Genomic DNA, 17,060 nt, shown 5'->3' with positions numbered 1-17,060 from the left:
TAATATCAGACAAAATAGATTTCAAAACAAAGGTCATGAAAAGAGACCCAGAAAAACACTTCATAATACTTGAAAGAAGAATCCATTAAGAACACATAAACATTGTAAATCTATATGCACCTAACATAGGAGCACCCAAATATATAAGGAAAATCCAGGAGGACTTCAAGAAAGATAGAAAGAGGAACACATTAATAGTACAGGATTTTAATACCCCACTGTCAACAATGGATAGATCTTCCAAACAAAATATCAACAAGGATATTGTGGAACTGAGTGACACATTAGATCAAATGGACTTAACTGATTATATATATATATAAAACCTTTCATCTCAAAGAAGAAAAGTACACATTCTTTTCAAATGCACATGGGACATTTTCAAAGATAGACCACATGATAGGACACAAGACAGGCCTCAACAAATTCAAGAAAACTGAAAGCATAGCAAGCATTTTCTCGGACCACAAGGGCTTGAAACTAGAAACCAACCTCAAGGAAAAATCTCAAAAACATTCAAACTCATGGAGACTGAATAGCATGCTATTAAACAATGAATGGGTCAATAATGAGATCAAAGAAGAAATCAACAAGCATCTGGAAACAAATGAAAATGAACATATAACAGTCCAAAATCTATGGGACACAGTGAAGGCAGTCCTGAGAGGGATTCACAGCAATACAGGCCATACCTTTGGAGGGATTTGATCTCCAAAATATGTAAAGAACTCACACAACTCCCCTCCAAGAAGATAAACAATCCAATTAAAAAATGGGCAAATGACCTGAACAGACACTTCTCCAAGGAGGAGATACAGAGAGCCCAGAGACATATGAAAGGAGGCTCATCATCACCAGCCATCAGAGAAATGCAAATGAAAACCACACTGAGATATCACTTCACACAGGTCAGAACGGCCATCATAAACAGATCAACAAACAACAGGTGCTGGCGAGGCTGTGGAGAAAAGGGAACCCTAGTACACTGTTGGTGGGAATGCAGACTGGTGCAGCCACTGTGAAAAACACTGTGGAATTTCCTCAAAAAGCTAAAAATGGAACTGCCTTTTGATTCAGTCATTTCACTGCTGGGATTATACCCTAAGAATCCCAAAATACCAATTCAAAAGAAGTTATGTACCCCAATGTTCACAGCAGCACAATTTACAATAGCCAAATGCTAGAAGCAACCTAAGTGCCCATCAGTAAATGAGTGGATCAGAAAACTTTGGTACCTTTGCACAATGGAATACTATGCAGCAGAAAGAAAGGTAGAGCTACTACCCTTTGCAGCAGCATGGATGAAACTGGATAACATTATGCTGAGTGAAATAAGCCAGGTGGTGAAAGACAAATATCCTATGATCTCACCTATAAGTGGAACCTAATGAAAGAAACAAACAAGCAAGGAAAATATAACCAGCAACATTGAAAGAAAAAAGAAACCAACAGAATCAAGAGGGAAGGAAGGAGCGGGGCTGGGAAAGGGAAGGGAAGGGTCAAGTCAAGGAACATATATAAAGGACCCATGGATAAAGCCAAAGTGAGAAAGGATTGAGGGAGGGAGGAGGGGAGTGGGGTATGGGATTCCTTGCTTGTTGGTGGTGGGAAAATGGAGACAAATGTATTTGAATGATAATAAAGTAAGATAAAAGTAAAAAACAAATCAGGAAAATAATCCCATTTGCTATAGCAATAAGAAAAATAATGTACCTTGGAATAAACGTAACCAAAGCAGTGAAAGACCTATATGCAGAAAACTACACAACACTGAAGAAAGAAATTAAGGAAGACAAATAAATAGAAGTACATACCATATTCATGGATTGGAAGAATTTACATCATCAGAATATCCATACTACCTAAAGCAATTTATAGATTCTATGCAATCCCTTTTAAAATACCAATGACATAGTTCACAGATATAGAACAAACATTTCAAAAATTTAAATGGAACCATAAACAACCCCTAATAGCTGAAGCAATTTTGAGAATGATGTACAAAGTAGGGAGGATCACAATACCTGACATCAAACTATATTACAAGGCCACTGTAATCAAAACAGTCTGGTACTGGCATAAGAATAGACACACAGATCAATGAAACAGGAGAGCCCAGCAATAAACCCATATCTCTATGGTCAATTAATATTTGACCAAGAGGTCAGAAGTATAAAATGGAGTAAAAATAACCTCTTCAACAAATGGCATTGGGAGATCTGGACAGCAACATGCAAAAAATTGAAATTTGGCCACCTACTTACACCATACACAAAAATAAACTCAAGGTCAATAAAAGACTTAAATGTAAGTTGCAACACCATAAAAGTCCTAGAGGAGAACATAGGGAGGAAACTCTCAGATATTCCATGTAGCAATATTTTGACCAATATGTCCCCTAGAGCAAGGGACATAAAGTAAAGAATAAATAAGTGGGACTTTATCAAAATTAGAAGGTTCTGCATGGCTAAAGAAAACATCAGCAAAATGAAAAGGGAACCAACCGTATGAGAAAATATATTTGCCAATGATACTTCAGACAAGAGTTTGATCTCCAAAATTTATAAAGAACTCACACAACTCCACTCCAAGAAGACAATCCAATTAAAAAGTGGGCAAACGACCTGAACAGACACTTCTCCAAGGAGGACATACAGAGGACCCAGAGACGTATGAAAGGATGTTCAGCAGCACTAGTGTCAGAGAAATGCAAATGAAAACCACAATGAGATACCACTTCACACAGGTCAGAATGGCCATCATAAACAAATCCAGAAACAACAAGTGCTAGCAAAGTTGTGGAGTAAAGGGAACCCTAGTACACTGTTGGTGAGAAGGCATACTGGTGCAGCCACTGTGGAAAACAGTTTGGAATTTCCTCAAAAAGCTAAAAATGGAACTGCCTTTTGACCCAGCCATTCCACTGCTGGGATTATACCCTAAGAATCCCAAAACAGCAATTCAAAAAAACCTGTGCACCCCAATGTTCACAGCAACACAATTTACAATAGCTAAATATTGGAAGCAACCTAAGTGCCCATCAATGAATGAGTGGATCAAAAACTATGGTACATTTACACAATGGAATACTACACAGCAGAAAGAAAGAAGGAACTCCTACTCTTCACAACAGCATGGATGGAACTGGAGAGCATTATGCTGAATGAAATAAGCCAAGGGTTGAAAAGCAAATGCCATGTGATCCCACCTATAAATGGAACCTAATCAACAAAATAAACAAGCAGGAAAAATATAACCAGTAACATTGAAAGAAAAAAACAAACCAACAGTAACCAAATGGGAAAAGGGAGAGGTGTAATGGAGAAAAGAAGGGGAAGGGTCAAGTCAAGGAACATGTATGAAGGACCCATGGACAAAGCTCAGTGGGGAAAGAGTGTGGGTGGAAGGTGGGGTGGGTAGGGCAAGGGAGAGTGGTGGCAGGAAAATAGAGACAACTTGAACAATTAAAAAAAAGTAAAAATAAAAATAAAAGAGTAAAACTGTTTTCTATCAAAAAATAATAAAACTTCACTATTTATAATATAAAGAAATATAATAGCTTACTTTAGTAGTATGTGAATTTATTTATACTAACTATAAGATAAAAAGATGAGTCAAAATTTCCAGCATGCTATTTTAAGCCATTTGTCATGGTATTCAGAAACTTTTGCTCATTTAAAATTTTTTTTAACTGAACTTTTCCCAGTGTATTAAATTATCAAATATTCCTAAGCCTATGGACAAAAGCAAGTGATAACAGTCTCTTTTTATGTATCAATCGAATTGTCACCTAATAAATTTTCTTGACCATTATCTCAAAAGTTTAAAAGTATCTATTTGAAATTAAACTGTAAAGACATGACATTTTTAAATTCAGCTTTTATAAGAAATGGATTTCTTGTGTTCTATCTCAATTTTTTTTAAAAAGAAAACAATCAAAACAATATAACACTCCTGTGTGTGTTTATGGAGTGGCCCAGAATACGGAATTCGAAGACATTAAAACATATTTATAGAGCATAAAATGTAGAAATAATGACAATCTCTTTCTCCAAGAATCAATTCCAGAATCAGAGTATCTGAGTACTTTCTATGTGTTCAGCCCAGTGTCAGGATCCATAAAGAATGCTTTAAAATAATGCACATTTATTTTTTCTTATTAAATGATAAAATTATTGGGAAAAAATTAATCCAGACCTTGATTAAAAACTCCAACTAAACAAACTGAAAAAGAAATGAAGGGAAAAAGTACCACTTGTTTGACAGGGTGTAAATTAGGTAAAATGTAAGAAGACATGAGATGAAACCAGTAACAAAATATTTATCTGAGAGATAGTTTCAAGATGCAAAATCTAAAACATGTTATAATTTTGGTTTATTTAATGGTTTCTTCAGTTAGTAATGTAGCAATCAATTAGATACTCTGCAAGTGGAATAATATTTAAATTAACCTATTATACAGACTCAGGACACTGCTAACTAAATTTCATATGGAAAAAATAATGACTGTATAACAGCAACTTGAAATACATATGTTCAGTATGGATCCTAGTCTACAATAATGGTGTTATGAATGGATTCTATGAACAGATCACTCCAGGCTACTGAGATTCCTTTACTGAACCCAGGTCTAATAAAGCAAGCAATGTTGAAATCTCACCCTCTGGCCAGGACTTATTGAGAAGGAAATGTTCTCTAATATGGCATTCCCACTGTCTGTGTATTTTGCTGTGAGGTTTTTGACGGTCATTTGGCCCCCAAAGGGCCAGAAGTCATCTTTCTTCACATGCTGATTCTCAATAATCATAACTTTCGAGATCTGGTCATCCTTGGAAGGTTTAATCAACTTAGTAGATTTACTTTCTTCTGTTGGCATGTCTATAAACTTAAAGACGCGGCTCACAGATCGCATCTGAAATGAAAATAACAATATTTTATTTTTGTTTGTTTTAGAGCTGCAGACAATATCATAACTAGTTTGATGTTTCCTAAAAAATAACTTGCAGGATGTAACACTAGCTTACTCATCACTTGCTTATTTGTGATAAAGTTTTTCAATGAAATCATAGGAAATTGCATATAATTAAAAGTTTAACCAAAGAGAATTAACTAGGAGTACTTTTTGCCCTGCATAATGCATGCCCACTTTTTTGTGCACATTATACATGGGATTATTATACTGATATTTACACCCATGGAACATAATCATTATACTCATGTATAATGTGCATCCTTATTTTTCCCATCAAAAATCTGGACAAAAGGTATGTATTGTACATGAAAAAATATAGTATATAAATGGGCTTTGGATAGACCTGTTTATTTCTGTGATCACTTAATTCTCAGTTATGCAAGCTACCCATAAACAGAAAAACTATACTCAAGGGATCAGATGATGACAAGGGGAAAACTTTTTATACTATGAGCAGCACTGCACAATGTGGTATATCATAATAAAATGTTCTATACCTCAAAACTACCATGGAAGATTCTTGCCTTTCTCTTGAATTGCCTTATTAACTCTCTATAATTCTTTATGTCAGCTGGGTAGTAAGTAAACTCTTGATATTTAGTAAATATTGAATAATTTCACAATATTCTTCAAACAAATTTAAGTCATTGGTACACATCTGTAGTTAAATAATTACATTTTAATCATTTTAAAGATCAATTTCTATTGCTGAGAAAAATGTGTGTACAAGGGTTGTATTTGAAATTAAATATGCATCTGCTTTACAAACTTATTCATATAACACTTAATAAATATCTTTAAATAAAAATAAAGAGGTCAACTATAAACAATTATGATTTATTAGAATTTGGAGTATAATTTTTAAAGTAGTGTGACATAAAAAGGCACCCAATAATTATATTTGAAAAATTAATTAAGAAATAAATATGTGAATGATTAAATATACTCATATATGAATGCATAAGAAGAAAGAATTACAGCCTTTGCATTCACTCAATTTCTAATTTCAAAAGATATCATCCTTAATCCTGTGACTCAATCTTTCTCAGGAATTACTAGCTTAGTGGGCAGAAATTTCCTACTTTTTCTTGCTTAACAGTAACGGTTGATTCTGGTTTTACTCAGTCAAAAATGTATCCTTCTCTTTTACAATGTTAATGTATTATTTTATTTATAGTTAAGATTTAGATTATTAGAAATAATACTTTTGCAAGAAATGTTGGAAGAAATGCATTTGTGGCATTTGCTTCTATTATTTCTATTTTTCATTGTCAAAATTGACAGGGAAAAATACTTTATCTTGAAAAATTCTTTATCTGTGAAGTGATTGGTGGAGGAGGTTGAGGAATTTAGATACTGATCCTTAATGGAACATTAAAAGGTCCAGCTTAGCACATCTAATTGTGTGGTCTGTTTCTCCATGCCATTGATGGAGCCTGTTGTATGTGAAGTTCCTGGTTTTACCTAGTAGTTCTGTGCTTCAGTTTCCTTCATCTTGGAATTATCCTCAACAATTGTTTCATATTCAAGAAGAAAATCCTTTTAAGCCAAACCCACTGTTAATGGAAATAAAAAGTATCCAAAGGCCACATCCACCTTATAATTCTAGGGGATGTGAAAGGCATATAATCATTATTGCTCCCACATGTAATATTTAAAAATTACAAGTTATGGGTGACTTTCAATGGTTGTTAAATCCCAATTCAGTTACTTTTTTAAAATTTTTATTTTTTGTTCAAATACATTTGCCTCCACCTTCCCACCACCACCAAGTCAGTTACTTTTATTAACTTTGAATTAAAGTATATTTTTGCATTTCACTGTCATTAATTTTCACAGGAAGCTGCTAGCCTATTTAAGGTCTGGAAGGTAAATTAGAATTATAACTACTACTGAGATGGAACCACCAGAAAAGTATCTCAAATACATTTCAAATATTGTATTGTACTTATGCTGCATGAGAATAACATCACTCTCTTGAAATGAGAAATTGAGAGAAGTGTACTTGAGACTGTTGACATTTCTACATGTCAGTGCTATGAAGAACTCAAAATTTGTCTTTGTTAAGTGCTTTAGAATCCCAAGGAAAACAGTATATAACAAAAATCCCTCGTATATAACACTTCCATACAATCAATAAAACATTTGAGTATTGCTTACCTAAACAACTCAAAATTATGCGCAGTGTTATTACAAAATAACATCCAAAACTACTATTTTGGCACACTGAAATGTAATATGTAATATTTTGTATAAGAATTTGTGTTTGAACACAGCAATTACATTTTCTATTAGTGAGGTTCACCCCTGAAGGGTAAATCCAGAACTTCCAATGTCTAATGTAGCAAATAGAACATACTTACCAAATTTAGAAAATAAAATTTTCAAATTAACATCTTTCATACTGCTTAGTTGCTTAAATTCTGGCCACAGGACAGACTATTAGAGTTACCCACAACATGACTTGGTTACCGTGACCTGATCAAGACCAAGTTCATTTTAACAGTGGGCACTCACTCACAGCATATGTGCAGACATTCATTCAATTCAATGGGATAGAACATTTTCTGACGGGAGGTAAAGGTGACAAGAGCAGACACTTGCATGATGGTCAGGTTTGCAGCTACTGAAATGCCATTACGGAACAGATAATGTGGCCAGATAATATTATTAATTACTAACTAATGCCTTGTACGTCGCAGGGTCTCCAATCTGCACACTCTACTTCCAGTACCTTTTGAAGGAGAAGTCACATCAGAACAAGAGCACAGAAAATTAATTCTGGTCTTTCAAGTTTCCAAAAATGGCTTTTGGAGTCAGGGATTGATAGTTTGATAAATTAAAGCCACATGAATATTGGCTTTTAAGCTTCAAAAGCCAAACCTGAAGAACTGAAATCAGTGTTTACACAAAAACAGTAGCCACCGATTAACTTCTATGGAAGAAAAACAGCTCCTTTCCTCACTCTACAATCTGATTCATGAATGGATAACTAGAGGGCTGAGACACCAGTTTCTCTAAAAAGGAGTTTTGCCTTGCAACCAAACTGTGGTTTCATCCTCAAGCAGATTTGGGGGATTTTAGAAAATAGGAGGCCTGTGCCTCAATTCCAAGGTGGGACTCAGGAAACAGGTATGCCTTAGAGAAGCTTCCAGTGCCTGGCATGGCATGGGAGCCATGGAGTGGACATGATTGCTTGGCATGCCTAGACACAGATGACAGCTTCTGATTTCCCTGTATCTACAGCATGGTGCTGAAGAGAAGCCAAAGAATCCCAGTCCTATGATTCCTTGGGGTATTCCATGCCTCAGGTACATGAAAGAACCTGAGGGAGAGTCCATCAAAGGAGAGATCACAATCAGGACAAGGACAGAGATTCAATCCAACTGTACTCTACACCTCTAGAAACCTCAATGCTTCAGAGACAGTAAACACAACAGAGGGTAACCTAGGGCCCGGTGCCCCTTCACCTGGTATCTTGGCATTTTGAAAACTCCACTCAGAACTTACATTCACTCCTGGCAAGATCTCTGAGATCGTTTCTTTCACTCAGTAGAACACTTATTCAAGTGGAAAATAAATTTGACTATAGCAAAAGCAGACATTTTTTGAACATTTGTTTTTTGCAGCCTAAGATTCAGAGCTGTGATCAGAGATGACCCCAAGTTTTGTGCAACCAGAAACTTAAACAATTTGAGGGACTCATCTTTACAAAAGAATCAAGCCCTGCCAGTGCTGCTGAGGTGGTTGAAGCATTGTCTCATGGGTCACAGGTTCAATTCCCAGTCAGGGCACATGCCTAGCTATGGGTTCAGTCTTTGCCGGACGTGTAGAAGAGGCAGCCAATTGATGTTTCTCTCTCGCACCAACATTTCTTTCCCTCTCTCTCTCCCTTCTTCCCACATCTCAAATAAATAATCATGTCTTCAATAAAAAAGGAATCAAAATTATGCATATATAATTATCACAGGGCCTTTGATGGGAGAAGACCTGTAGCTCGTTTCAGGGGTTTCATGTTGAACCCATTGTGTCTATGATAGCAACATTATTCAAAGCATTCCTCTATTCTCCCAATCTAATTATTAGCTTAAAAAAACTCTGTTAATCATAAATGAATCCATTTTTCCATCTAACATGCAGAAAGCATTGTCTGTTTAAGGAGAATAGCAGTGTGGTGAGTAGCTTAGCAGGTAAACCAGGCTGTATTGTAACCCTGAGTTTCTCATCCTGAAAATATACATTGCTATTTGGATTAGAAGTTGCAACATGCCAAACTATTTTTCGTCTCAACCATTTGTTTTCATTGAGTTTTTTAACCTAACTTAATCCTTTCTCTAAATTAGAATGTCTACTAAACATTTTCACATGACATGTGAAAAACATCTGTGCCATTGTCCAGCTGTCTAGGATGAACTAGATGGAAATTCAGATCTGGAAGTTATCAGAGTGACTATAAACTGGCAAACTCCTAACCTTAAGATGTTGCTTCTTGTGTGTAGAAAAGGGCTGTCCAAGGAGGAGTGATGGGCAGTTCTGTCTGACCCACTGACAGCAGGGTCTTTTTTGCAGCCATCCCCAGTTGTGGTGGGAACCCTTGGCTTACATAATGAGAAGTAAATATTCATCATTTAGCCAAAAGCGACTCAGACACAGACACATTGAACCCATTCTTTATGTGAAAAGAAAAATGACATAGTCTGTACAGAGTTCTATAAAATTGGAGTTTAGCCAAAACAAAGTGATTTTTGTTTGCATCTGCTTTAAATTTTTCATTTTATTATTTAAATTTGCTATGCTCAAAAATTCTCCTGACTCAATCTTTAAAACTGAGTCCCATTTGTCTTTATAGTAACATTTAAAGTTACTAATCTAAGCACACGAGAACAAAGTCTTTTGGAAGTGTGATGGGTTCTTTTAATTATTATTATTGTTGTTCAGTTAGTTGTTCCGCATTTTTCCCCACCACTCTCCTCTGCCCTGCCCCCTGCCACTCCTACAGTCAATCCCCACCCTGCTTGTCCCTACCCATGAGTCCTCTATTCATGTTCCTTGGCTTGCCCCTTTGCCTTCTTTCCCCCATTATTTCCCTTCTCCCTCCTCTCTGGTTACTGTCAGTTTGTTATTTACTTCCAAGTTTCTGGTTCTATTTTGCTTATTTGTTTGTTTTGTTGATTAGGTTCCACTTATAGGTGAGATCATATGGTATTTGTCTTTTACCACCTGGCTTATTTCACTTAGCATGATACTTTCCAATTCCATCCATGCTCTCGCAAAGGATAGGAGCTCCTTCTTTCTTTCTGCTCTATTGTATTCCATTGTGTATATGTACCAAAGTTCTTTGATCCTCTCATTTACTGTTGGGCATTTTGGCTGTTTCTAGCACTTGACTATTGTCATAATGCTATTATGAACACTGGGCTGCATATTCTTTTGAATTGGTGTTTAAGGATTCTTAGGTTATAATGCCAGTAGCGGGATCACTGGATTGAAAGACAGTTCTATCTTTAGTGTTTTGAGGAAATTCCATTCTGTTTTCCACAGTGGCTGCACTAATCCACATTCCCACTAACAGTGTACTAGGGTTCCCTTTTCTTCATAACCTCATCAGCACTTGTTGATTTATTAATGATATGACTATTTTAAAGCAGTATCTCATTGTGGTTTCAATATGCATCTCTCTAATGGTTGGTGATGTTGAGCATTTTTTCATGGCCTTCTGTATGTCCTCATTGGAGAAGTGTCTGTTAGGGTCCTTTGCCTATTTTTTTATTGGATTGTTTGTCTTCCTGGTGTGGAGTTGTGTGAGTGATGGTTTTAACAAAAAGATAGCTCCATGGCCTCATCTCAACATTATTTTATAAGAAATATGTTTAAGGAAAAAAGAAAATAATCCTTGGTTTTCCTTTTAGCTTTTTGTTGACAAAGAGTGTTTAAAGACCTTTTCTAGAATAAGGTATGAAGCCATATTTCCCTCCCTCACAAAGTCATTCAAGTTCCTTTTACCCTTCTGTTTGTTCATAAACTCAGGCATACCAAAAGCCATGACAATAGAAAACTTATTCTATGATCCTAACATCTGGTTAGCGATACTGTAAAGAGTTTTAATAACTGGTTGTTACAGGAATACTGCAAGAAATAAATGTGAAGAGAAGCATCTGGAAAACTTGCACAATGTGAAAAACATCACATATTTCACAGAGAAAATTTCAAAATGTGAAAAATATAAAAGGAGGTATTAAAATATTTTAAATCATAGCTCCTTCCAGATAGGCCCAAACTCTTGCTTCTCAGCACTCACTAACACATATCCTGACCCAAGTCCTTTTAATCTTTAGGGCACATACACAGACTTAAGAAATAATGGTTATCATGAAAACAGGTTCTGCTCAAAATATATTCTTGAAATTTTGGTCTATCTTTTTGTACCTATCAGTTGTGCTCCTAGAGTACATAAAAAGTCAGGTACCATATTGCTATAATTTATTAACATTAACAGCATAGGTAAGTTACTTATAGTGTACTATAAACTCTAACCCTTAGTAAATTATTATCATTTGCTATCTACACAAATGATTTATGTACTCTAACCTGTGGCAAATCACATGACAAGTCAGTGTCACTTTTTCTGATTACAAGAAGTTATAGAGATTGTGTTCTTGACATAAAAGAAAAACATCTTTTATAACTAATGACAAAAGACTTGTTCTAGGTAAATGTGAAGGTATCAAATATGTTGATGATTATTTTCAATAATTCAGAGCTTTAGTAGTCATGGTACTAAGTGTGCCAACAGGCAAAGGAAGACTCAGATTTACCCTTTTATGTGACATCACTCATTGAATCTACTATTCATATTAGAACTTACACTGTATCTTGTTTGTTCTTTTTTTAAAGCACATGGCAAGCCATCAGCAAGTGCTTGGTGAATGTAACTGAGTGTATGTGGTAACCATTAAAAATATTTTAAAACAAATCTCAAAAAGAGGAGTCTAAAATGCCATACCAAAATATTTTGTCAAGATTTTTACTATTTTAATAAATAGTATAATATGTTTCTCTAAGAATCTTAATTTTGAAATATTTTGGCTTCCCCATTGTTTCTCATTAAGTATCATCCTTTACTCTTAAAGATGACAAGGTCTGTCCAGAAAAAAAGTCCAGCCACTGTTAATATAACAAGCACAGTTTGCCCAACATTGATGTAACCTGGCAATCAAAGAGAGTGGACTGGAATGTGCATGTGTGAACAATGATGACTTCACTGTATTAGTCAGTAGAAACAGTAGATGCTCTTGAGTGAGCATGTGTACTGCGTGGCCATCATACTCAAAATGACTGAGTACAGTGACAAATCTGCATCAAATTTTGAGTTAAGCTTGAACATTCTTCCATGGAAACTATTTGGATGATTCAGAAGACTTGCAGGGACAATGCAATAAGTGCAGTGCAAATAAAAGTGTGGTACAAACACTATAATGGTTGAGAATCTGTTGAAAGTGACCCATGTTCTAGAAGGCCTGCAATAAGCAGAACACCTGTTGAACATGTACAGACTGCAGTCAACAAAGATCAGCTGCAGACAGTGCAAGGACTAGAAGCTGATCTGGAGATTACAAAAACTACTGTGTCCAAGATTTTGACACAGGATCTTGGCATGAAATGTTGTTGTGGCAAAATTTGTTTCATGGCTTCTGCTACCAGAGCAGGAGGAACATTGTGCTGCAGTTGCTCATGACTTGATTCAAACTGCTACCAATGAACCTGATTTCCTCAGGAAGGTGATAACCAGAGATGAATCATGGGTCTATGTCTACCATCCAGAAACGAAGGCCCAGTAGTCCCTATGGAAGTTGCCTGGTTCTCTGTACCCAAAGAAGGCACAGAAAAGATGCAGCATGATCAAGACCATGTTAACTGTAGTTTTTGATTGGGAAGCTGTTGTCCATCAGGAGTGTGACCCTCCAGGCCAAACAATTAATGAAGAGTACTACATCAATGTTCTTCACTGGTTGAGAAATGCAATATGATGAACATGGCCACAGCTATGAGCAACTGGTGATTGGTAGCTTCATTACGGCAATGTACCTGCTCATGCATCACATATCCTGCAGAGTTTTTTTGAAAAACATCAAATCACCCAGGTGGCTCAGTGCCTCCACAGCCCAGATTTGGCACCCTGTGACTTTGATGAGACTTAAGACTGTCGATGAGATACAGGAAAATACGACGGGGCAACTGATGGTAATTCCAACAACAGTTTTTGCAGAGTGTTTTGAATAGTGAGAGACATTGGGAAAACTGTGTGAGGTCCCAAGGTACCTATTTGAAGGAGACTAAGGCATCATTGTCCTATGTACAGTATTTCTTGTATCTTGTATCATCTTCAATATATGTCTCTATTTTTCAAAGTACATGGCTAGATACTTTCTGGGCAGACCTCATATATAAAACAATTAGCTGATGGTCCATCAACTCCAAATAAGTTCTATACCATACAACAGATGTCAGCAAAACTATAGCTCAATGGTCAAGTCTAGCCATACCCATTTTTTACATTTGCTTTGCCCTACAAAAGCAGGGGTGAGTATTCGACATAGAAATCATATAGCCAACAGAGCTAAAAATACTCACTATCTGAACTTCTATAGGAAAATGTTTGCTGATTCCCTGCCATAACACACACACACACACACACACACAATCAAAGGATAGGGATCATCTAATCCAGTGATTCAGAAGTCTAGATACACACTAGAATCACCTGGAACACTTTTAAAAAATATAAATATCATGCCCAGATAACCTGCTCCCAACCAGGAGAACTGATTTAGTTGATCTTAGAGGACCTTAGGTGGTCTATAATTTTATAATTCCTTATGGGATGTCTGGTTGATAACCTGTGATCTAATCCATTCTCTTCTTGGTACCAAGGAGAAAATCTAAGCCCAGGAAGTTAAAGTGACCTGCACAAAACTCAACAAATTTTCTAAATTTTTCAGCACTCCAGCAATGCCTTAGCATTCTCTAAGCCTCTCCTATAAATTCAAGACCCAAAAGCACCAACTGATACAGAGTTCTTTAATCAGCTCTGATAATGGCAGTGGTGAATAACTTAATCACTGGACTTCAACACCCAGGGAGAATGACAAATATGTGTGATTCCTGTGAACATATGGAATAAGGCCTGTTATATGTAATCAGGAGTTGAAATCTTTTAGAAGAGAATACATATCATAGCCAACAGGAACCTCAGAAAATTCCTAACCAAATGGCTTCATTTTACAAATAAGAAACATGAAGCTCTCACGAGGGTTATGAATTGTCTAAGGCCATACAACTTCTTCATGGTAAAATCAGAGTGAAGTATATAATAGAAACCACTCTGCAGGATAGAATGACAATGGTTAGATGGAAAGAAATCCTGGGACAGAGGCCATGAAAGAAAAAAAATACCACAAAGGCTCATGAGAACAAAAAAGAGAGAGATGACCAACAGGTCGTTAAAATTCAAGAAGATTGAAATCATATCAAGTGTCTTCTCCAACCATAGTGCTATGAAACTAGAAATCAATCACAAGAAGGAAACTGAAAAAATACAGAGACACAGAAGCTAAATAACATGTTATCAAACTGTGAATTGGACAACAAAGAGATCAAAGAAGAAATCAAAAGATACTTGAAATAAATGAAAATGAGAACACAACAAACCAGAATCTGTGGGACAGAATAGCTTCACATGTGAATTATACCAAACACCAAAGAAGAGCTAATGCCTCTCTTTCTTAAACTATTTGAAAAAACTCAGGAGGAGAGAAGACTCCCAAGCTCATTTTATGAGGCCAGCATTATCCTAACTCCAAAACCAGATAAAGACACCACAAGAAAAATAAAATTATAGGCCAATATCCCAGAGGAACTTAGATGCTAAAATCCTCACAAAATATTAGCAAACTGAACACAGAACTACATGAAAAAGATCATACACCATAATCAAGTGGGATTTATACCAGGAGTGCAAGGTTGGTACAATATTCACAAATCAATAAATATGACACACCACATAAACAAAATGAAGGATAAAAACCACATGATCATATCAATAGATGCATAAAAAGTATTTCATAAAATCCAGCACTCATTTATGATAAAAACTCCCAAAAAAGTGAGAAAAGAGAGAATATACCTAAACATAATAAAGGCCATATATTAAAAACCCACTGCCAGCATCATACTCAATGGGCAAAAACTGCAAGCATTTGCTTAAGACTGGGAACAAGGCAGGGATGTCCGCTCTCACCTCTCTTTTTCAACATAGTACTGGAAGTCCAAGCCATAGCAATCAGAAAAGAAGGAATAAAAGGCATCCACATTGGGAAGGAAGAAGTTAAACTGTCTTTATTTTCAGTTTATATGGTGCTGTACATAAAGAACCCTAAAGACTCCACCAAGGAACTATTGGAACTGAAAAATGAATTCAGTTTATTAGCAGGATACAAAATTAATATTCAGGAATCAGTTGCATTTTTATATGCCCATAATGAACTATCAGAAAAGGAAATCAATGAAATGATCCCATTCACATACTTCCAAAAAAATTATCTAGGAATAAATCTAACCAAAGATGTAAAAGACCTGTACTCACAAAATTATAAGACACTGAAGAAAGAAGCTGAAGAAGATACAAATAAGTGGAAGCACATACTGCCTTCATGGTCAAGAAGAATTAACATCATTAAAATGTCCACACTACCCAAAGAATTCTATGGAATCAATGCATTTCTTATCAACATATCAGCGACATATTTCACAGAACTAGACCAAATATTTCCAAGTTTATATGGAACCACAAAAGACACTGAATAGCAAAAGAACAAAGTTAGAAGAATGATGCTACCTGATATCAAAATACACTACAAGGCCATAGAAATGAAAACATTTAGGTACTGGAATAAAAACAGACACATAGATCAATAGAACAGAATAGAGAGCCCAGAAATAAATCCACATCTTTACAGTCAGTTAATATTTGCAAGAGGGGCAAGCACATACAATAGGCTAAAGATAGTTTATTCAATAAATGGTGTTGAGAAAATTGGCCAGTGATGTGCAGAAAAATGAAACTATACCATCTTCTTATGCCACACACAGAATTAATACAAAGTGGGTTAAGACTTAAATGTTAGATCCCAAACTATAAAAATCTTAGAAAGAAATAGAGGCAGTAAAATCTCAGATATTGCTCATAGCAATTTTTTTGATATATCCCCTCAAGCAAGGGAAAAAAAAAAGTAAACAAATGGGACTAGGTCAAACTAAAAAGGTTTTGCACAGCAAAGGAACCATCAACAAAATAAAAAGACAACCCACTTAATGGCAGAATATATTTACCAATACATATGATAAGGGTTTAATATCCAAACTTTAAAAGAAATTTACAAAACTCAACAACAAAGAAACAAACAATCCAATTAAAAACTGGGCAAAGGAAATAGAACACAAAGATGGCCAATAAACATGAAAAATGTTCAACATCACTAAGCATCAGAGAAATGCAAATTAAAAACACAATGAGATGTCACCTCACTCCAGTCAGAAGGTCTATCATCAATAAATCAACCGAAAAAATGCTGGTGAGGATATAGAGAAATGGGAACCTTTTTGCACCGTTTTTGGGAATGAGGATTGGTGCAGCCACTATGAAAACAGTATGGAGATACCTCAAAAAATTAAAAATGTAGAGAGAATCAAGATGGTGGAGAGTGAGTGGAACTCACACTGATCTCCTCCCAGGACCAATATGGAATCACAACTAAATTGTGGAGAAATCACCTGGAATAAACAACTGAACAATAGTGAGAGAGGAGGCTTATAACCTTGGACAGACAGAAGAAAGAAGTTTAGCACAACCTAACTGGTAAGGAGTGCAGTAGAGACTTGAGAAGGTGAGCGAAGTGCTCACGGCAGCAGCACAAGGAGGACTGAAAAGGCCAGTTGGATCCCCTGGAGATGAGCAGGGTCTAAACCATAAGCAGGGATCTTCAGCCTATAGCACCAGAGCCCAAAAGGTACACAGATAATAGCCAGCTGA

The 17,060-nt window shown here is 36.0% G+C and overlaps 1 protein-coding gene across 1 annotated transcript in view; it reads right to left on the bottom strand.

Moving 5' to 3' along the window:
* The window catches only part of CFTR (CF transmembrane conductance regulator), a 195,913-nt gene that overhangs the window by 46,212 nt on the left and 132,641 nt on the right, over window positions 1–17,060 (bottom strand). Inside the window, exon 22 of the mRNA XM_054564044.1 lies at window positions 4,661–4,912. Within this exon, the coding sequence (XP_054420019.1) occupies window positions 4,661–4,912 (252 nt within the window). The remainder of the gene's footprint in view (window positions 1–4,660; window positions 4,913–17,060) is intronic.

This window comes from Pteronotus mesoamericanus, unplaced genomic scaffold (genome assembly GCF_021234165.1).
Source record: "Pteronotus mesoamericanus isolate MK-2021 breed Mesoamerican mustached bat unplaced genomic scaffold, CSHL_Meso_final scaffold_85, whole genome shotgun sequence".
Lineage (NCBI taxonomy): Eukaryota > Metazoa > Chordata > Mammalia > Chiroptera > Mormoopidae > Pteronotus > Pteronotus mesoamericanus.
This window is presented reverse-complemented; position numbering and strand designations above follow the sequence as displayed.